Raw genomic sequence first — 17,769 nt, forward strand, 5'->3', positions numbered from 1 at the left:
CTCACCCACAGTGAAGTGGACAGCAATAGCAGGCTTGAGGCTCACCCACAGTGAAGTGGACAGCAATAGCAGGCTTGAGGCTCACCCACAGTGAAGTGGACAGCAATAGAGGCTTGAGGCTCACCCACAGTGAAGTGGACAGCAATAGCAGGCTTGAGGGTGAGCCACAGTGAAGTGGACAGCAATAGCAGGCTTGAGGCTGAGGGTTGATAAACAGAAGTCTATCGTTTGTGTCAGCTGAAGTCCACAAAGCCCCTGAAAACCATTAGCAAAGTGTGGATCGGGTATATGGGGAAGAAAAAAAGCCCAACATAAAACAATATGTTCCCTTAAAAGATTAAATTGTCAAAGATAGCTAAAAACCTGAATATTGTCTGGATAATAAATCAGCCACTAAGTGCACAGTTATACATCACGTGAGAACAAGTTTGCATGACTAAATAACATGACATGTTTGCATAATGGAAAACTGTGTCAAATATTCAAGATCCTTCCTTCCTTTGGGAAATCACTGATCTGACATAACATGGACTGGTGTCAAGACGTGTCGAGTCCCAGAAGGTCCCAACTGAGATTTCACAAAGGAGAGAAACCAAACGGAAGGTGTGTAACAGTGTGTGTGTGTGTGTGTGTGTGTGTGTGTGTGTGTGTGAGAGATACTGTGTATTTTGGGGTGTAGCTTTATCTCATCTGTACTCTACATGCTGACTGGCCGGCTGCTGAATCCTCCAAATGCTTGATTTTGAATTGGTGTGTAGTCAGAGTTGTCCTGATCTCAAATGTATCAGTCATTGTCAGGAGTTATGGAGCAATGAGTTTTTACAGCATCCCGCGATTTAAAAAGGAAGCCATCTGAAGGTACAAATGTGGGACTCTAATTTTGAAATTCTCTCAAATGACTCAGTAAAAATGCTTGATTTTGAGTTAGTATGCAGTCAGGGTTGTTATTATTATTATTATTTTTTTTGCCTTGGGCCTTTGGGGGGCGTGTCTAAAACCTCTGGGAGGGGCTTCACCAAAAATGCCTCTATAGACCCCTTATACGCCTACGTCACAATGACAACAAAGCAAGCTGCGCGCGCAACGTGTAGGCAGAAAGCAGTAAGCTTTGCATAGACAGACAGCGAAAACTCTGTCAAAGCCCCGCTGTCAGGACTGCTCTATGCCCATCTGCAACACACAGTTATATTTTAGTTTTAAAATGCAGTTCTCGGCTTACTACCACAGCTTATCGCCTGGTGATAAGCAATGTTATGCATCGAAATTAACGTTGTTTAATGGGACATGTCTTACAGACCCATACGCACTGGCGCTGTCAATTGGCCAAGCCTAGTGGCCGGCAATACATATCGTGCATTCCTTTATAACTGGGGATAGCGTAGATAATTATTCTGTAACTTGCAAAGATATATTGTTATGTTGATAATGCACACAATTCAATGACATTATGTAACGTTACTTGGTCGTTAACTAACCGAGCGATGTGGCTGAGCAGCCAGCTACAGGCAGCTTACCTGATTATGAGAGCACAAAGTCGGGCATTTTTAATGATGTCCTCGTTCCAATCAGTTCAACTTAATAATGACATTATTTAACGTTACTTGGTCGTTAACTAACCTAGCGATGTGGCTGAGCAGCCTAGTTTCAGTTTAGGCAGCTTACCTGATTATGAAGAGCACTGCAAAGTCGGGCATTTTTAACGATTTCCTCTTTCGGCTTGCAACCAAAGACACCTACGGTTAGCCTCGCACACACGCAATAGAACACAACACAACACAGTCTGTTACACTATCAACAAAGCAAGGAGTAAAGTTTTACCGAATCCCGTCAACTCATACTGCTTTTAATGCTAACCGTAGGTGTCTTTGGTTGCAAGCCGAAAGAGGAAATCGTTAAAAATGCCCGACTTTGCAGTGCTCTTCATAATCAGGTAAGCTGCCTGAACTGAAACTGTAGGCTGCTCAGCCACATCGCTAGGTTAGTTAACGACCAAGTAACGTTAAATAATGTCATTATTAAGTTGAACTGATTGGAACGAGGACATCATTAAAAATGCCCGACTTTGTAGTGCTCTTCATAATCAGGTAAGCTGCCTGTAGCTGTAGGCTGCTCAGCCACATCGCTCGGTTAGTTAACGACCAAGTAACGTTACATAATGTCATTGAATTGTGTGCATTATCAACATAACAATATATCTTTGCAAGTTACAGAATAATTATCTACGCTATCCCCAGTTATAAAGGAATGCACGATATGTATTGCCGGCCACTAGGCTTGGCCAATTGACAGCGCCAGTGCGTATGGGTCTGTAAGACATGTCCCATTAAACAACGTTAATTTCGATGCATAACATTGCTTATCACCAGGCGATAAGCTGTGGTAGTAAGCCGAGAACTGCATTTTAAAACTAAAATATAACTGTGTGTTGCAGATGGGCATAGAGCAGTCCTGACAGCGGGGCTTTGACAGAGTTTTCGCTGTCTGTCTATGCAAAGCTTACTGCTTTCTGCCTACACGTTGCGCGCGCAGCTCAATGTTGACAAGCTGTATAAGGGGTCTATACAGGAAAAAGCCTGATAAATAATGCAGGACTGCTCTCCATTCAAGGGCGGTTTACCAGGCTGATCTTCAAATGTGTTTCATGATTAAATTAATTTAAAAAATATATTTCGGAAACTGAAATGAATGGGGAGTGCAGTCTTGTATTCTTTCTTTCTGGTTATCGAGCAACACCTCTCGGGGGGGGGGGGGATTATAAGAAGAAAACAATTGTGCGGGAGCCATTCAGAAGTGGCAGCATGGACAGATATACACTTCCCACGGAGCCTGTGCATACTGCATGTGTGGTACCCCTGGCTGTGACCAGGTGCAGCCATGCCATCCTACGTCCTCGCTCTCAGTAGGCGGCTGCCAGTTAAGAGGATCCGTCGCCGCTCTGTCTGATGTCCGCTACGCTGTCTGGGACCCGGGCCACCATGCCCTCCAGAGACTTGGTCAGACAGACCTGGCAACCCAGACGAGACCTGGGGGAGGGGAGGGGAGGGGGGACGGACGGACGGACGGTGTGAATGTGTGAAGCAAGCTGTGACTATACATTCTGCTATATTGCAAAGTGACCATCAATTATTAAAACTGTTGAAAAGCAGGTTCCAGCAAGTGAAAAACAGACATTTGGTCAACACCAGAGCAGCAAGCACAAGTGATTATGTACTACCTAAGATTAGGCTAGAAACTGGGGGGGGGGGATTCTTATTGTGCTGTTAAACTGTGGAATGGTTTACCTGAGCCCATTAGGAACTTACCAAAACGATTATTTAAACAAAACATAAAAAGCATTTTTAAAGAACACTGGAAGTAAATCTCTGTATGCTGATATGCTCAGTTTGATTATGTACACTGTAACTTTTAAATGTGGGTATAGGTAATTCTATGTTCTAGGTATTTGTTTTGTATATTAGGATTAGGACATTTTGTTGTAATTTTTGAAATATTTTGTATTTGCATTGAGTGTACTGTTATGTAGCTTTAAACTTCAGATTTTTGTATTGTATTATTGTATTATGTTTCTGTTAATTGTATTACATGTTATGCTATGGACTCTTAGAAGACTAGTCCAATTGGGCTAAAAGAGATAAAAAAAAAAAAAAAAATAACTTTTTTTTATCTGGCATCGGTCTGGACTACACCTCTTAATTCCATGATATTCCTGGGATCCCATGACAGATGTGAACCCTGTGCTGTATATGTCTTTTCAGTTGTGGTGCTGTGGAAAGGCTGCTGCTTTCACACCATTGTCCTTCACTTATTAACTGATCAACTCCCTTGAATCTAATGACCTCAACAGAACTGTGTGTACTGTGTGGGACCACTTTCTTAAATATAACAGAACTATCTCATCAGCACAATGTACTGTGTGGCACCACTTTCTTAAATATAGCTTTCTTCCTACTATGGACCAAACGCGTGAGTGTAAAGTGTAACTTTAGAATGAACCTAAGCACACAGCTTACAATTTGTATTCCAAATGCTGTATATGCTGTAAATTCACTTCACATTTTTTTCTTCACATTTATTTGTAATATATTTCTTATCTTCCATTTTGAAGATTTTCACAATATCGACATTTATTTTTTTGTTTTAATATGTTCTTCGTGAAGTACAATAAGGTCAGTATAATGTCACTAACGAACACCATAGATAAGAATATTATAGGAATATTATAGTGATTTTTAATTGCCACAGGTCTGGGATGATGAAAAGGAACCGTTGTGCATAATGAATTTACACAGGCTTGTGGGGCATTCCTTTTGTACTGGGAACTAGGAATCTCACAGTTCAAAGGTCAGGAACCCCCTGTGACGTCCCCTGTCCTCGGATTTCGGATTTCCTACGCCGATCTTGGGGGAGCCTCATCAGCCCCACATCAAAATCCAAGATAGCAGGGCCGTGGTTCAACAGAGAAAGTAAATGCTGTTTATTAGCACTTCTGTCTTATCTGTGTCTCATTAAATCAGCCATACACACAGACACAGTACTGTCTAACTTCTATCCGTGAGCATGTTGCTACACTACAGTGTTTGTATGCGCAAAATACCATGAAATGCGTTATCAACTGTTGATGCTAACAACGGTTAACCTGGCTAGAGCTAACCCTGGCTGGTTTCCCGACTTTTTAAAAGGGTCAACTCGGGTGTGACGTCACTCGACTGGGATATTCCTAGTTCCCAAAAACAAAAGGAATGCCTCATTATTTTGGTGTTTGTGTGTGTGTGTTGTCTCACGTGTCAGTGAGGCCATAGGCCAGGTCTAACATGTCCATCTCCTCATCAGTGACGGGCCCCAGCTTCTTATACAAGTCTTCGTCGAAGATCAGGTGGCATGTGGAGCAGGCAAGAGTTCCCTCACACGCTCCTGCACACACACACACACACAACCACACACACACACACACACACACACACACACACACACACACACACACACACACACACACACACACACACACACACACACACACACACACACACACACACACACACACACAGTACTTTCAACACTTAGAAACATCTCATGCATCACATTGACTGCATTTTTCAGAGAGGCGGCCGGTTCGTTGTAAATCTAATACTGTCATCTTTTTATAGATGTACTTTACAGATAAACAGGGAAAGGGAGGTAAAGAAAGTTAGTGGGGGAGGGGGGGAGGAGCCACTGTTTTAAACACGTTTCTGTGTTCATGTTTGCATGTTTTTTTTGGTGTGTGTTCCCATCCCCCCTCCCACCCCCACACCGCTTTCTTCCCAATTGTACTTGGCCAATTTCCCCCTTGTCCCGGAGCCTTGTCCTGGTCATTGCTCCACCCCCTCTGCCGTTCTGGGGAGAGTTGTAGACTAGTAGCACATGCTTCCTCCTATACATGTGCAGTCGCCAAGCACTTCTTTTCACGTGACAGCGAGGAATTTCACCGTCAGGACGTAGCGCATGGAAGCATCACGCTACCCCCCCCCCAGTTCCCCTCCCCCCGAACAGGTGCCCCGACCGACCAGAAGAGGCACTAGTGCAGCAACCAGGACACATACCCTTAGTCCGGCTTCCCAGACACGGTCATCTGTGTGGATGCCCGTGTTGCTAGGCAGGGAATCCACCACTGCACTACCCGGACCCTGTTTGCATGTGGTTGTGTGTGTGTGCTGGTTTAACCAAGGCTGTCGCACTCAAGGTCTAAGACAACATGGACTCTGTGTGTGTGAGTGTGTACCTGCTTACCAAAGCCGTCAAAGTCTAGGTCTTGGTCGATGATGACGTCTAGCAGCGAGTCTCCAGGTGACGCCTTCACTGTGATCTTCTCTCCATCTCTGTTGATGAAGTGGACCGTCACCTTGTTGTCTGACCTGTGTGACACACACACACACACACACACACACACACACACACACACACACACACACACACAGAGTTCGGTCACAAAAATGCATATTATTTAATTTGCACTTTCTTTATTAAGGCAAGACAGGAAAGAAACAGAGCCATATATCTTCCCCTGAAGCTCTAGTAAAGCAACACTGCCCTCCAGTGGTCAGACTGACCAGTACACTCAGTTCAGTTAAACACCACAGATATACAGTAGTAGACATTAGACAATTGCTTCTACATCTCATACATTGTCTCATTGTAGTACATAGTTTTATGGTACTTCATATTTCAATGCGATGAGCATCAATATGATTATTTACTATGTGACTGTGCATATAGAAGTACACATTGTTACACATCAATATGAAAAATAATGTCTTAAGATTATTGTGATGTTTTGTCCATATTGTCTATTACAAATGGCCCTATTACAAACTTTTCACAAGCTTAAAATACTCACATCAACCTGCCACATCGTTATTAAAAGGTCAGGCTAAGAATTGAATATAAAATGACTTCAGTATATTCTTTTGAGGCGGCTGAACATTCCTGTCCGAGGTCATGAAGGCCAAGGATGAACATTCCTCAACTACTTAGTCCTGCTACAAGACCACCTGCCCTCATCCTAACATCTCCTTCAGCCACATGCTCTGCTGGAGCCATTCATTCATGGTAGTAGTATCATGAAAAGAGTGCTGCCCTGGCCCTGCTCCATTATAGATAGTAAATCTACAGCCAAAATACTTTGTCCTGGGCGTAAGAACTGCTGCAAGTTCACATTTTCTCGCTGTTGAGAGTGCCAGTCGCCTCGTCCCAGTCTTCATAATGTATGCTAACGAGTTTCTCCCACTCTTCATAATGTATGCTAACGAGTTTGTCCCAGTCTTCATAAGGTATGCTAACAAGTTTGTCCCAGTCTTCATAAGGTATGCTAACGAGTTTGTCCCAGTCTTCATAAGGTATGCTAACGAGTTTGTCCCAGTCTTCATAAGGTATGCTAACGAGTTTGTCCCAGTCTTCATAAGGTATGCTAACGAGTTTGTCCCAGTCTTCATAAGGTATGCTAACGAGTTTGTCCCAGTCTTCATAAGGTATGCTAACGAGTTTGTCCCAGTCTTCATAAGGTATGCTAACGAGTTTGTCCCACTCTTCATAATGTATGCTAACGAGTTTCTCCCAGTCTTCATAATGTATGCTAACGAGTTTGTCCCAGTCTTCATAAGGTATGCTAACGAGTTTGTCCCAGTCTTCATAATGTATGCTAACGAGTTTCTCCCAGTCTTCATAATGTATGCTAACGAGTTTGTCCCAGTCTTCATAAGGTATGCTAACGAGTTTGTCCCAGTCTTCATAAGGTATGCTAACGAGTTTGTCCCAGTCTTCATAAGGTATGCTAACGAGTTTGTCCCAGTCTTCATAATGTGTGCTAACGAGTTTGTCCCAGTCTTCATAAGGTATGCTAACGAGTTTGCATGGAGCACTTACTGGGGACACAAGGATAGGTTTGGTGTGTATGAACTGAACTCAACATTTAACTATGTTGACCTGTAGTAGTAAAATAATAATCATAATTAATAATAATAACAACAACAACAACCATCATCATCCTCCTTTCAGAGACCATGTTATTAACCAGTCTGCCTCTCCAATAGGACTCCACAGAGGCAGGTTTCATCAATGCAGTGCTGCTCTGTTATATCCTCTGTCTCTACTACTCAACAACAGCAGGAAAACTACAACACATGTTTGTGGAGGGAAGCCGACTGAAGTGGCACCTATTAGATCTCACTATGCATTCAAATGTCCAGAGATAAATGATGACACAGGTGTTTGGGCCTCTCTGGGCTGTGGCTGCATTACCCTGAACACAGAAGTCCCTGTTAACAACTTGTCTTATCACTGCTATGCTGATGATCATGACACTCAACTTTTCCTTTCCTTCCCCCCCTCAGACACCCATCTCTGCATGCTTCAAAGACATTGGTGACTGGATGTGTGCCCACCACCTCAAGCTCAATCTTGGTAAGACAGAGCTACTCTTCCTCCCAGGGAAAGACTGCTCTCTCACAGACCTCTCCCTCTCCATTGACAATACCACTGTGCTTCCCTCCTATATATACACACACACACACACACACACACACACACACACACACACACACACACACACACACACACACACACACACACACACACACACACACACACACACACACACACACACACACACACACACACACACACACACACACACACACACACACACAGTGGTGCCTGCACTGCAGTACCACCACGGCCCAAGAAACATCATACCGGAATGAATGTTGGGAGCGGGGGAGTCTGGTGCAACGCACAGGTCCTAGACCTGGTGAGACGTAGGAGGAGCCCGGACAGGAGTCAACCCACAGAGCCCAGTCCCTCCACGTGCCAGAGCCTCCCGGTCTCGGCAGAGTAGTTCCGGAGCAGCGGATTGAGTAGCCCTGTCTTTCCCTAATGCCAGGATCAGACTACACGATATTTTTTGTCGTTCACGATGTCACCATGTCAGACGAGGCCATCATACTGCCATAAATTCGTGACATGTCTTGGTCGGGAGACTGGCCACACTACAAGTGTATTCTCGCTTAACACCGACAGAGCATCGTATGCCACCGTCATCACGTCGTCTGCTGTCGTCAGCGAGTTCACAGGTCGTCGGGGAGGCGGACCTGTGAACGAAATCTCCCAGCATGCATTGAGGCCACTACATTGACAAGAAATAGCAACCAAATCAGCCTAAATAGGCTAAAGTGGTAGATAGAAATAATGTTTATGTTAGCACAACATGCAATTGTAAAACATTTCAATATTGGGCAAAATAAAACATTGAAATCCAAACACAACCCTATGTGAAACATGTATGTAATCCAGGTGCTATATATATCCCTTGCAGAATTAACGTTATTTGGATGAGTGACAGGCTCTGCTGTGATGCACTGTGATGTCCGCTCCAGCCTCCAACTTACTTCATGTGCACGCCCACTATTTTCTTGCCAGCTGCTGCGAGACGAGAAGGAAGAGAAACAAACATGCAGCCGACTCTGCTGAGCTCATGTTATTTGTAGTGAGCAATGCCCATTGCCCAGGCGTTTAAACGCAAATTAAAACACCCTGGCCTTTTTATCTCTTTTATTCTTTTGAGCGGAGTGGAGCGGTGAGTGCGAGCGGGTGAAATCTGTATCGAGCGGGGAGCGGTCTCCCCAGGACCTGATACCTGTCTTCCGGGGTGTCACACTAGGCGAAACCATGTCCAAAAGACTGACATGCCAGTCTTTTCGTCAGGGCGTCGTGAGGCGTCCTAGACGTCCCGACTGGTCCCGACGCTGGTCTTTGATTATGTCACACTACAAGAGGTGAAGACGGCCGATCATCGTCCCCGACGGTCATATTCGGGCCCGACGCTGAAAATCTGTCGCGCACGACCAAATCGGTCTAAAATCGGGCTGAATTCGTGTAGTCTGAACCAGGCATAAGAGGGCTGACCGTGGGTAGCTACTGGGACGTAAGTCGGGGCTTGATCAACCCCGGCTGGGTCACCTGGGCGAGGGTGTATGATGTTGCAGTACCCGAAACATCCTATGACCCCAGGGTACATCACTGATGATACGTCCCAGTTGCATCCATGTGATGTTTTTTTCTATATAGTTAGCCTGGCCTAGCCAGTGACTCCTAGGAATAGACTACGTGACAACCAGGAATAGATTGGTGACCACTGGAGAGACAGTTGACAGCCGGAATGTAGACGGCACCCGGGAGCAGTATGGGTTAGCGCCCCAGCCTGCGTCTTCCGTGAGGAAGAAGCCCAACAAATCCACGAGAGGCCTTTTAGGAGGGCCATTCAAGCCGCAAGTGGAGCCCGCAGTACCACCACGGCCCAAGAAACATCATACCGGAATGAATGTTGGGAGCGGGGGAGTCTGGTGCAACGCACAGGTCCTGGACCTGGTGAGACGTAGGAGGAGCCCGGACAGGAGTCAACCCACAGAGCCCAGTCCCTCCACGTGCCAGAGCCTCCCGGTCCCGGCAGAGTAGATCCGGAGCAGCGGATTGAGTGGCCCTGTCTTTCCCTAAGACGGCTGACCGTGGGTAGCTACTGGGACGTAAGTCGGGGCTTGATCAACCCCGGCTGGGTCACCTGGGCGAGGGTGTATGATGTTGCAGTACCCGAAACATCCTATGACCCCAGGGTACAACACTGATGATACGTCCCAGTTGCATCCATGTGATGTTTTTTCTATATATACTGTATATATATATATATATATATACACACACACACACACACACACACACACACACACACACACACACACACACACACACACACACACACACACACACACACACACACACACACACACACACACACACACACACACAGCTGGAGCGCTTCCATAACCTAAACATTTTATTCCTTATTTATAATGCAACAGATGTGTGAAACCAGTTAAAATAACCTACATTTGGGTGTATCCTTATCAATTGATCCATTTGTACAATTCCCTGGCCTCATCTGAGAATTTATCGAATCCCTGATTTTCCCCATCTGGAATACAACACAAAATTCCATAACATTCCAGGAATCCCATGACGAGTGTAAACCTGTGTGAACCCCACATAAAACTGCTTTAGCTCTATGGTGAAGGTGAAACATCATGTGACATCAGCTTTCAGAAATCCACAAGTTATCATCAACCTAGTCTACAACAAATACTACACTAGTGTTTGAAAAGCAAAAACATACCAAGACAAGTCAATGACAGCATGTCATGAACTGTATTCAACTTTGTCCAACTGATGTTGTTTTGAAGATGATTACTGGACAGAGGGCCAGGGCCAGGGCCGGACCTCCTCCATTGACGTGAGCACACAAGCCCAGTGTCAGCCAGGTTAAGGCCAGCCCGGCTTACCAAACCTTCAACTCAACTGGCAACTGGCAAGCAGTGGCGTGGCGTGCCAGCACTATCATTACGCAATCCAAACACTTGTTTGGCCCTGGGAAGCCTAGCCTTGGTCAAAGCCTTGTACCTGAACACAGATATAGATTGCTCTTGCCTTGATGGCATGCTAGGGCTGGAAATGTACACTTTGCAGGGAATTATGTAGATCATGTATCATCCTAGCCCCATTGTCAGGAAGCAACACAATCCTTTTTTCCTACCAACGTTACTGGATGAAATTCTGAATTAATTTGAAATATATCCATACTGAATCCGCAATTCCAGCAAGCTTTTCATAATGTAACACCTCAAGGCCACGGCTTAGTAATTCAACTTGATATCATCTCACCTAATCTCATACAAATACCACGGTATTACACTTTCAAAATGCATGCACATAGGTTGCAAAATATTGTTATGATAGACTACAAGAAAACTTTATGAATATTTTCTGGCTAGCAAGTTTTTTTTTTTACTGAAAACTTAGCACAAAAAGCTCTCAGATTCAGAAAAACATTTGCTGATTGACTTTATTCTAATAAAAGTTGAAAAGACTCAACTTTTAAATTTGTCTTGTTTGGTGTATCTGATTATGCACAATTGAAGGAGGGGCCCGTTTGTCTTGTTCTACCAGGTAACATTACTGACTGTACTGCAGTGGTACTCAACTTGTGGCCCAGGGGCCAGATGCGGCCCGCGACAGGGTGCAGAGTGGCCCCTCGACCATTTTCTAATAATTTCACATTAGTTTTCATTGTGAATTAGAATCTAATTCACAATAAAAACTAACGTGAAATAAAGTTTGACTGAGCTCCACCTAAATTGTCAAATACCGCCGTCTGCTCGCTAACCAGGCACTTATGTATGTACTTACTACTTAACCTAACTAACTATCCGGTGTGCACAACATTGTCAGACTAAACTCCAGCTGACACCCCAAAAACCTACAATCCGTGACAGAAACATTTATATTGTTTGTTTATGAACTGGCCACTGGCCTCTGATCATTTCATGAAAGTGGCCCCCGGGCAAAGCAAGTTGAGTATCCCTGCTGTACTGTATGTGTACAATGTGTAGCAACGTCACATTTAAACTGCAATTTTTCTGAATGGAGTTTGGTGTGAGGTGGGTTCAAATAGCACCAGTGTGTGTGTGTGTGTGTGTGTGTGTGTGTGTGTGTGTGTGTGTATGGTGGAGGTGACCAATGCTTCGGCTCAGAGTGTGTGTGGTGGAGGTGAGGTGATCAATGCTTACCTCGGTGTGTGTGTGTGGTGGAGGTGATCAACGCTTACCTCAGAGTGTGTGTGTGCGTGTGTGTGTGTGTGTGGTGGAGGTGATCAATGCTTACCTCGGTGTGTGTGTGTGGTGGAGGTGATCAACGCTTACCTCAGTGTGTGTGTGTGTGTGTGTGTGTGTGTGGGGTGGAGGTGATCAACGCTTACCTCAGTGTGTGTGGTGGAGTTGATCAATGCTTACCTCAGTGTGTGTGTGTGTGTGTGTGGTGGTGGTGATCAATGCTTACCTCGGTGTGTGTGTGTGTGGTGGAGGTGATCAACGCTTACCTCGGTGTGTGTGTGTGTGTGGTGGTGATCAATGCTTACCTCGGTGTGTGTGTGTGGTGGAGTTGATCAATGCTTACCTCAGTGTGTGTGTGGTGGTGTAGTGCCTCTGGCTCTGCCCTGTAATGACAGCCGCCTTCCTCCGTGAACTCTCTCGTAGCGTTATGTGAACCAGTCTTCTTGTCGCTGTTACCAAAGCCATTTGAAAAAAAAGGATAAAAAAAAGTTGTATAACAAACTGAAAACGATTTAACCAATAGGATACCTGGATACCTTCACAAGTTTTAGGTACACAGCCCTTTTGGTCGAGAGAGTAATTTACACTGTGACACCAGGGCTGCACCGGAGACAGACACAGTCCTTCCTGGATGGCTATGTGGCTAGCCGAGCTAGCTAACTTTTAGTTAGGGCAAGTCACTTTGTCACTGTCACTTTCATTGCATAACATGTAACTAAACCTATGGCAACGGCTGGCTGTCTGAGATAAATATTGCGCAAGCACAAGTATCCAAATTGAATAAACTTGATTGGCTTACAGAAATTATAAAAACAAAGTAACGTTACTGTTAACGTTACTGTGACCGGTGAGCTTTAATGTCCCGAGGTACTTCCTGCATAGAAAACAAACACTGTCAAGCTTACCAGAAAACGTCCTGCGGCCTGCAATAAAACAAAACTTCCTGTTGTAGCTTTCTAAATAAAACATTTGGTGACCTGCAATGTAATCTAAGTAGAAATTATTAATGTAAGCAGCAAGCAGTGCTCTGTAGTAAAACAACTTAATAATGTTGTTCTGCAATCTGCACACAATGATATTTAATTATCTTTCATTTTCAAATGTGATATGTGACAAATGGGTGCTTTTCTTTTGAAGGCCAACTCGCCTCACGCCTTATAGCATCTGGTTATCGCTAGCTTGATGCCGCTGAAAAACACGCACACGCACCATGCCTGCGCACGTGTTAGCTTATGTTGGCCAATCACTGCGTGCTTAGAATTGTGTTCGTTTTGGCATAGCGCCACCTCGATGAGCGGAGTTAAAGCCTTGTTGTTGCCAATGGGACGCATGATGGGACGTTTCAAAAGGCGAATCTGCCCGCTCAGCTGGATAACAGAGTGAGTAAATCGAACAAACCCAATGTGTTGCTCAAGGCTTACAGCCACACAGCCTTCACACACTTGACCTTCATGCCATGGTTGCTGCTGCCAAATGCGTCAGAGGAAACCAACAAACACCAAGCTTATAAATGTTGTTCAAGAAGCAAGAAAGTGACATGCCTGGTTATTATCGCGTATTATGATTTAATTGTGACAAAACATTAATTAGATAGGACTGTGCGTGCGTGTGTGTGTGTGTGTGTGTGTGTGTGTGTGTGGGGGGGGGGGGGGGGGGGGGGTGGAACATTCATTATTAGATAGGACTGGGGCTGTGTAGCTCTGTTTTGACTGAGCTGGAGCTCTTGTTTTGAAGCACTAGACCAGACTGTTGGGCAATAATTGAGGTGGGATAAGACAAAAGATTGTATTACTTGTTTATTTTTTTATCTCAGTTAAAAAAGAAGCACTCCTTCTGATTATGGAGATGCCTCTGCTCATTTTGGCAGCAATGTTATTAATGTGGGTTGACCATGAAAGTATTCCATCCAGGGTGACACCCAATAATTTGGCCTCTTTAACCTGCTCAATATAGCGACCCCTTGCAAATAGATGCACAGATTTTGATCCATCCTCAGGGCATGCCTAGATAGCCGATTATCAGACTCTTGGTTTTGAGATGTTCATCTTTAGCCTGTTTTCGGAAACCCGTTCAGAGACCAACATCAACTCTTCTTGAAGCTCCCTGGTGTTTTCTGCAGATACATACATTGTAGTCTCATCAGCATAAATAGCCATGCATGCATTTTTTTTAGTACACATGGCAAATAATTTACAAATATGGAGTATAAGAGTGGTCCAAGACAGCTTCCCTGGGGAAGTCCACATTGTAGCGATTTTATATTTGTCAGGGTACCATTAAACAGAACACACTGTTGTATAAATAACTTTTCATCAAATTGATAGCTGAGGTTTTAAATCCATATGCAGATAGTTTGATGAGTAATAGCTTGTGGTCTATAACATCAAAACCTGCACTAAAGTCCAGCAGTACAGTACCCACCATTAACTTTCTATCAATTTGTTTTAACCAGTCATCTGTTAATTGTGTTAAGGCTGTACATGTTGGGTAACCCACCTTATATGCATGCTGGAATTCAGAGTTGATACTGTTTTCTGAAAAAAATAATGCAGAATCTGTTTAAATACAATACCCTCCATAAGTTTGCTTAAAACAGGCAGAATGCTTATAGGCCAACTATTTGATCAGTGTGATGGTCTGTTGTCTGTCTGGAGGTCAGTGTGATGGGTCTGTTGTCTGTAGGTTCAGTTCAGTTCAGATCTTTATTGTCCCTCAAGGGGAAACTCAGTTTGCACTGCAGTAGAAGGCAAAATACAGACACAACATATAAGAAGACATGTGACATTGCAACAGCTACAACCAATCGAGGAAAAATAATCTGTTCGTTGAAAAAAATAAAAATAAAAGGTTAAAAAAGTTAAAACATTAGCCTATCAGAGAATCAGATCATGGAGTGATAGGCACAGGCCCGGCTCCAGACCCAAGTTACAGAGGGGGCCTGCCACTAGCTTGGGGGGGCCAAGCTACCCAAGGGGGGTCCGGGGGGATTCTCCCCCGGAAGAAGATTTTGTACATTTTAAAGTAAAATTCGTCAACCTGGTGCATTTGAGAGCAAAATGAAGAGGTTAAATCTGTGAAGAACTACACACATCTCTAATGTGTTGTGACTTTACAAATAATTAGGCCTAAACAATTAATATTAAGTGTATTTACACATTGTGCACAAATTGCATTCATTGCGACAAATTTACAATAGTTAATATCCAGCCAGAATCATTGCAAATGGATGTTCAAAGTAACAGTTAGCAATAGCATTCAGTTAATCAATGCCTAATGACAGCCAGATTCCATGTTAAACTTTAAAACAGAAAAACGGAAAAACGTTTAGCAAAAAAAAAAAAAAAATTTTTTTTTTTTTTTTTTTTGAATGGGGGGGCCAGTTTGTTGAATGGGGGGGCCCGGCCCAGTCAGGCCCGCCCCTAGCGCCGGGCCTGGATAGGCATAATATAATAATAATAGTAGGGTAAAGTAAAGTGCTGCCGTGCCGTGCAGTTTAGGGTTTAAAGTGCAAATTAAGTGTGTTTATTGCACATGGGACAAATGAGAGTTTGTACCGATTGTTTTTAGCCCTGGCGAGCCTAAATCTCCACCCAGAGGGGAGAAGAGCAAACTCTTCTAAGAGTGGGTGGTCAGAGATGGCCAAGATTGACCGTGCCTTGCGCAAGACTTGATTGTTATAGATGTCTGCTAAAGAGAGCTGCTGCATGCCAATTACTTTGCTGGCTAATCTGACAATATTCGCTAGGCGATTTTTATTTTTGCACGGTCAGGTTCCCATACCAGGAGATTAGACAGAAAGTTAAAATAGACTGGATAAAAGATTTGTAAAATAAAACCATCAGGGTATTGTCCACATTAAGAGTTTTCAGTCTGTGCAGGAAGTATAGTCTCTGCAGGCCCTTTTTGCAGATTGCAGAGGTCGTAGTTCAGTTTATTCCCAGGCACTATTCCCAGGTACTTATAGTGCTCCGCAGTTTCGACAGGTGATCCCTTGATGGTGATTGGGGAGGTTGATCTGGAGGTTTTTCTGAAGTCAATGATCATGTTTTTGTTTTTTTGGACGTTTAGCTTCAGGAAGTGGATCTCGCACCACTCAACAAAGTCTTCCACAACTGGTCTGTGGTCGAACTCTCCATCCTCGAGCAGACTGATTAGAACAGTATTGTTTGCGAACTTCGGGAGATGTCTGTTTTGATAGATACTTCTGCAGTCATTTGTATACAAAATGTAGCCTACCAGAATGACAGGCGCTTCTTGGATAGGGCACCAATAGCCCTGATTGCCTGGGGCCTACATGTTAAAAAGTCCATAATCCATTTCATCATGCCAGCATCAATATTAAAAAGTGGACAGTAGTTTGCTAGCTAAAATATGTGGTTGAATTGTATTAAAAGCAAAGGAGAAATCTACAAATAAAAGCCTTGCATGAGTTCAGGTGATAGTTGTGCCATGAAGCCTGAAGCCTGCTTGCTGCCTGCTGCGGCTGCAGAGTGTGGGCGTCCCAGTCAGGCCCTTCAGCCAGGACTGCCGTCCAGCATGCTGCCCTGATCCACTCAGCCTCCAGTGCTGTCCAACACCCAGAGCCAGCTAACCTGCGCCCCCATCTGGGCACCCAGTGTATCAGTCTGACTAATAAGTCTCTGGGACAGACGGCCAATTAGCCTATCACATCCCACCCAAAACTATAGACCAATTATACGCCTACGTCACAATGACAACAAACAGCGTCAGATGCGCAAGACGGAGGCAGAAAGACAGACTCCGCGCAGCCCTGTCAAGTAGTTTTCCAGTCGCCCGAAAACTATTCGAGCTAGATATGTCTTCGTGTTGTACAGTGGGATGCCAGAATCGGAAAGCTATTGTAGGAGAGTATACGGGTCCGCCTATTCACACTTAGTTAATAAAATAATAAACGATAGAGCCAGGCTGTAACGTTATAATTCACCTAATTCTCCCCACATATCCTGTTCTACGCAACTCGAGGGAACATACACAGCCTCGCACACACGCAATAGAACACAACACAACACTGAACAGTCTGTTACACTATCTACAAAGCAAGGACTAAAGTTTTACCGAATCCCGTCAACTCATACTGCTTTTAATGCTAACCGTAAGTGTCTTTGGTTGCAAGCCGAAAGAGGAAATCGTTAAAAATGCCCGACTTTGCAGTGCTCTCTCATTTCATATCAGGTAAACTGTAGTAGGCTGCAGCCACATCGCTCGGTTAGTTAACAACCAAGTAACGTTAAATAATGTCATTATTGAGTTGAACTGATTGGAACGAGGACATCATTAAAAATGCCCGACTTTGTAGTGCTCTTCATAATCAGGTAAGCTGCCTGAAACTGTAGGCTACTCAACATCGCTCGGTTAGTTAACGGACCAAGTAACGTTACATAATGTCATTATTGAGTTGTGTGCATTATCAACATAACAATATATCTTTGCAAGTTACAGAATAATTATCTACGCTATCCCCAGTTATAAAGGAATGCACAATATGTATTGCTGGCCATAGGCTTGGCCAATTGACAGCGCCAGTGCGTATGGGTGGGTCTGTAAGACATATCCCATTAAA

The 17,769-nt window shown here is 44.2% G+C and overlaps 1 protein-coding gene across 1 annotated transcript; it reads right to left on the reverse strand.

The window, feature by feature from the left end:
* Positions 1-2,574: 2,574 nt before the first annotated feature.
* LOC310772672 (adrenodoxin-like) lies at positions 2,575-12,983 on the reverse strand. Its single transcript, XM_083632534.1, has 4 exons — positions 12,532-12,983; positions 5,767-5,891; positions 4,782-4,911; positions 2,575-3,023 (listed from the first exon to the last, which is right to left on the reverse strand). Exons 1-4 carry the CDS (start codon positions 12,651-12,653, stop codon positions 2,915-2,917), a joined length of 486 nt encoding a protein of 161 aa, XP_083488660.1. The 5' UTR covers positions 12,654-12,983; the 3' UTR covers positions 2,575-2,914.
* Between the last annotated feature and the right edge of the window lie 4,786 nt (positions 12,984-17,769).

This window comes from Poromitra crassiceps, assembly GCF_964638095.1.
Source record: "Poromitra crassiceps genome assembly, chromosome: 3".
Lineage (NCBI taxonomy): Eukaryota > Metazoa > Chordata > Actinopteri > Beryciformes > Melamphaidae > Poromitra > Poromitra crassiceps.

Coding starts and splice junctions, on each gene's coding strand:
- LOC310772672 (XM_083632534.1), bottom strand. CDS start 12,653: ATGGCTTTGGTAACAGCGACAAGAAGACTGGTTCACATAACGCTACGA. Junction 5,892..12,531: donor ACCACCACACACACACTGAG/GTAAGCATTGAT, acceptor TGTGTCACACAG/GTCAGACAACAAGGTGACGG. Junction 3,024..4,781: donor GCCTATGGCCTCACTGACAC/GTGAGACAACAC, acceptor CCCCTCCCCCAG/GTCTCGTCTGGGTTGCCAGG.